This window comes from Solanum tuberosum, unplaced genomic scaffold (genome assembly GCF_000226075.1).
Source record: "Solanum tuberosum cultivar DM 1-3 516 R44 unplaced genomic scaffold, SolTub_3.0 scf00860, whole genome shotgun sequence".
Lineage (NCBI taxonomy): Eukaryota > Viridiplantae > Streptophyta > Magnoliopsida > Solanales > Solanaceae > Solanum > Solanum tuberosum.
In genome coordinates, this window is record NW_006239847.1 from 43,816 (window position 1) to 46,716 (window position 2,901).

The following is a 2,901-nucleotide window of genomic DNA, read 5'->3' on the forward strand; positions in this document are numbered from 1 at the left end:
AGAGTTCTGACGACGGCGGCTCGGTGGGATTTTTTTTTAACAGTGTATATTTTAAAAGGTTGTATGCCCGTAGTTCACATGAACCTATCAACTTCTTTATGAAATTTTGTTTCATGGTGGACCTGCATGTTTTCCTTTTCTGATTAACGCAAATTAAAACTTTTCAATTGGTTGAATAGTAGTAGTTAAAAGCTGAGTGAATTATTTGTGTTAATAACGGCAGTAACAATTTTTTGCACATGTTATGAAAATTGGTTTTATTAATGATAAACCAATGGTTCATATGTCTTGGAATTGTTTTGGACCGTGATTTGTTGAATTTTTTTTGCACTGCTTGTTGTTTATATCTTATAATGGCAGTGAACAAATCTTATTCTGCAATTGTTAATTCTAGAGTTGGTTTTATTATATAAATAATTTATTAGATTATATAATAAAAGAACTGGAACTTCTTGTTGCAATTTTATTTTTTTGGAATTTTTTTGTATAAAATTTGAAAAAAAAAATGGTGATTAGAGTTCTTTCATTTAATTACCACAATTAAATAGTAATGAAGTATTAAGTTTATGTGTTGGCTTAGACCTTCCTCCCCATCGGATGAATTTAATACAAGTCACTACGTATTTAATCGCTAGTTTGATAATCTGTATTAACTCTCCTAAACTGAGTAATATATGATTGGATCAATGTAACTAGACGATTTTCACTTGACTTAAACTAACAGTAGACTCTCCATCTGAGTTAGGTCTGTATAAGCTTATGGAATGAATAATCAGTCCTTATATATGTATATTGTATGAGTAGTTCTCCAATCCCATCGATTGGCTATTCAAGATGCATGAATGTATATGTATATGATGAGTTTGAATGTAACTATTCAATGTTTATATGACTGTTTAATTGATCTATTGTACTATTTCTTCAATCTCAGATTCAACATTTCTCCTTTTAATCCCCTTAGTACTATTTTGGGTCAAAACAAACTAGAGGGTTCTAACTATGTTGACTGGAGGAGAAATCTTGACATCGTGTTAACTGCTGAAGAGTTTAAGTTTGTACTCCATGAGGAATTCCCATTGAAACCAGATGAACAGTCTAGTGATGAGGATAAGCTTGCTTATCAGAAATGGTGCAAAGCTGATGAGATGGCGCGATGTTACATTTTGGCTTCAATGTCAAATGTGTTGCAACATCAACATCAAGCTATGTTATCTGCTTTTGAAATTCTGGAGAATCTCAAACAAATGTTTGGAGACCAGGGTCGATCAGCTAAGCAGACTGCCATGAGAACTCTCATGAACACTAAGATGGTTGAAGGCACTCCTGTAAGAGACCATGTTCTGAAGATGATAGGTCTTCTGAATGAACTAGAGGTCTTGGGGGCTGAAATTGACAATGACTCCCAAGTTGAGATGATATTGCAGTCTCTGCCTGACAGTTTTCAACAGTTTTGCCTAAATTATAATATGAATAAGATGAGTCTATCTTTGGCACAATTGTTGAATGAGCTGCAGGCGGCAGAGACACTTGTCAAAAAGGCACCTTCCATGGCACTAAATGTTGAGAAAGGTTCTACTTCTAAACCGCAAGGTGGACAGAAGAAGAAAAAGGCTCACAAAGCTAAGGCAATTGCACCTCCAACAGGGGGCATGAAAAAGTCTAAGGGCAAGTGTTTTCATTGCAAGATGTCAGGCCATTGGAAGGCACATTGTCCAATTTTCTTAGCCAAGAAGAAAAACAATCCAGGTAACTCACTTTCACTTGTCGTTGAAACATTTTTAGCGGCTGTTTCTACCACTTCATGGTGTGTAGATTTAGGAGCCACTGATTATATCTGCACTACTTTGCAGGGGTTTCAAGAAACGCGCAAGCTGATTAGAGGTGAAGTTAGCGTTTTTCAAGAGGATGGTTCAGCAACTCTAGTTTTAGCATTAGGAAATATTACTTTTTCGTTTGATAGTGGTAGAGTTTTAATTTTAAAAGACGTTCTATATGCACCTGCTGTTAGAAGAAATTTAATTTCAGTCTCTAAAGTTTTGAGAGATGGTTATGATGTTAATTTTTCTGATAACGGTTGTGTTATTAGCTATAATAAACATTTGTCTCTGCTGGTACATTGATTGATGGTCTTTTATATTAATGTCTCTCCAGAACTACAACAAACCATAGAACTGAATAATGTTAACCTTTCAAGTAAAGAAAGCGTTCTTTTGATTTTAATGAGACTTATCTATGGCACTTACGTCTATGTCATATAAATCTAGATAGGATTTCAAGGTTGGTTCGAGATGGACCTTTAGGTTCATTAAAAAGTGGAGGCACTACCAACATGTGAATCTTGTTTAGAAGGAAAAATGACTAAGAGACCTTTTCCCTCAAAAGGAAATAAAGTCAATGATAAACTAGAGTTAATTCATTCTGATTTATGTGGTCCAATGAACATTCAAGCGAGAGGTGGGTATGAGTACTTCGTGACTTTCATTGATGACTACTCAAAATATGGATATATTTATTTGTTGCGCCGTAAGTCTGAATGCTTTGAGAAATTCAAAGAGTTTAAGGCTGAAACGGAGAAACGACATGGAATATATATCAAGTCATTGCGATCTGATCGTGGTGGCAAATACCTCTCTAATGAGTTCATTAGTTACTTATCAGAACAAGGAATTACATCTCAAATGTCTGCACCTAGAACGCCACAACAGAATGGTGTAGCAGAAAGAAGAAACAGAACTCTTTTAGAAATGGTTAGATCAATGATGAGTTACTCTGATTTGCCCTATTCGTTTTGGGGATATGCATTAGAAACTGCAAATTACATTCTGAACTTAGTTCCTTCTAAATCTGTTCCTTTGACACCCATTGAATTGTGGACTGGGCACAAACCTAGTTTGAAACATG

General features: G+C 35.2%; 1 protein-coding gene across 1 annotated transcript; it reads left to right on the forward strand.

The window, feature by feature from the left end:
* The first annotated feature begins 857 nt into the window (after window positions 1-857).
* LOC107059194 (uncharacterized) lies at window positions 858-1,916 on the forward strand. Its single transcript, XM_015305671.1, has 2 exons — window positions 858-1,746; window positions 1,851-1,916. Exons 1-2 carry the CDS (start codon window positions 858-860, stop codon window positions 1,877-1,879), a joined length of 918 nt encoding a protein of 305 aa, XP_015161157.1. The 3' UTR covers window positions 1,880-1,916.
* Window positions 1,917-2,901: the final 985 nt, after the last annotated feature.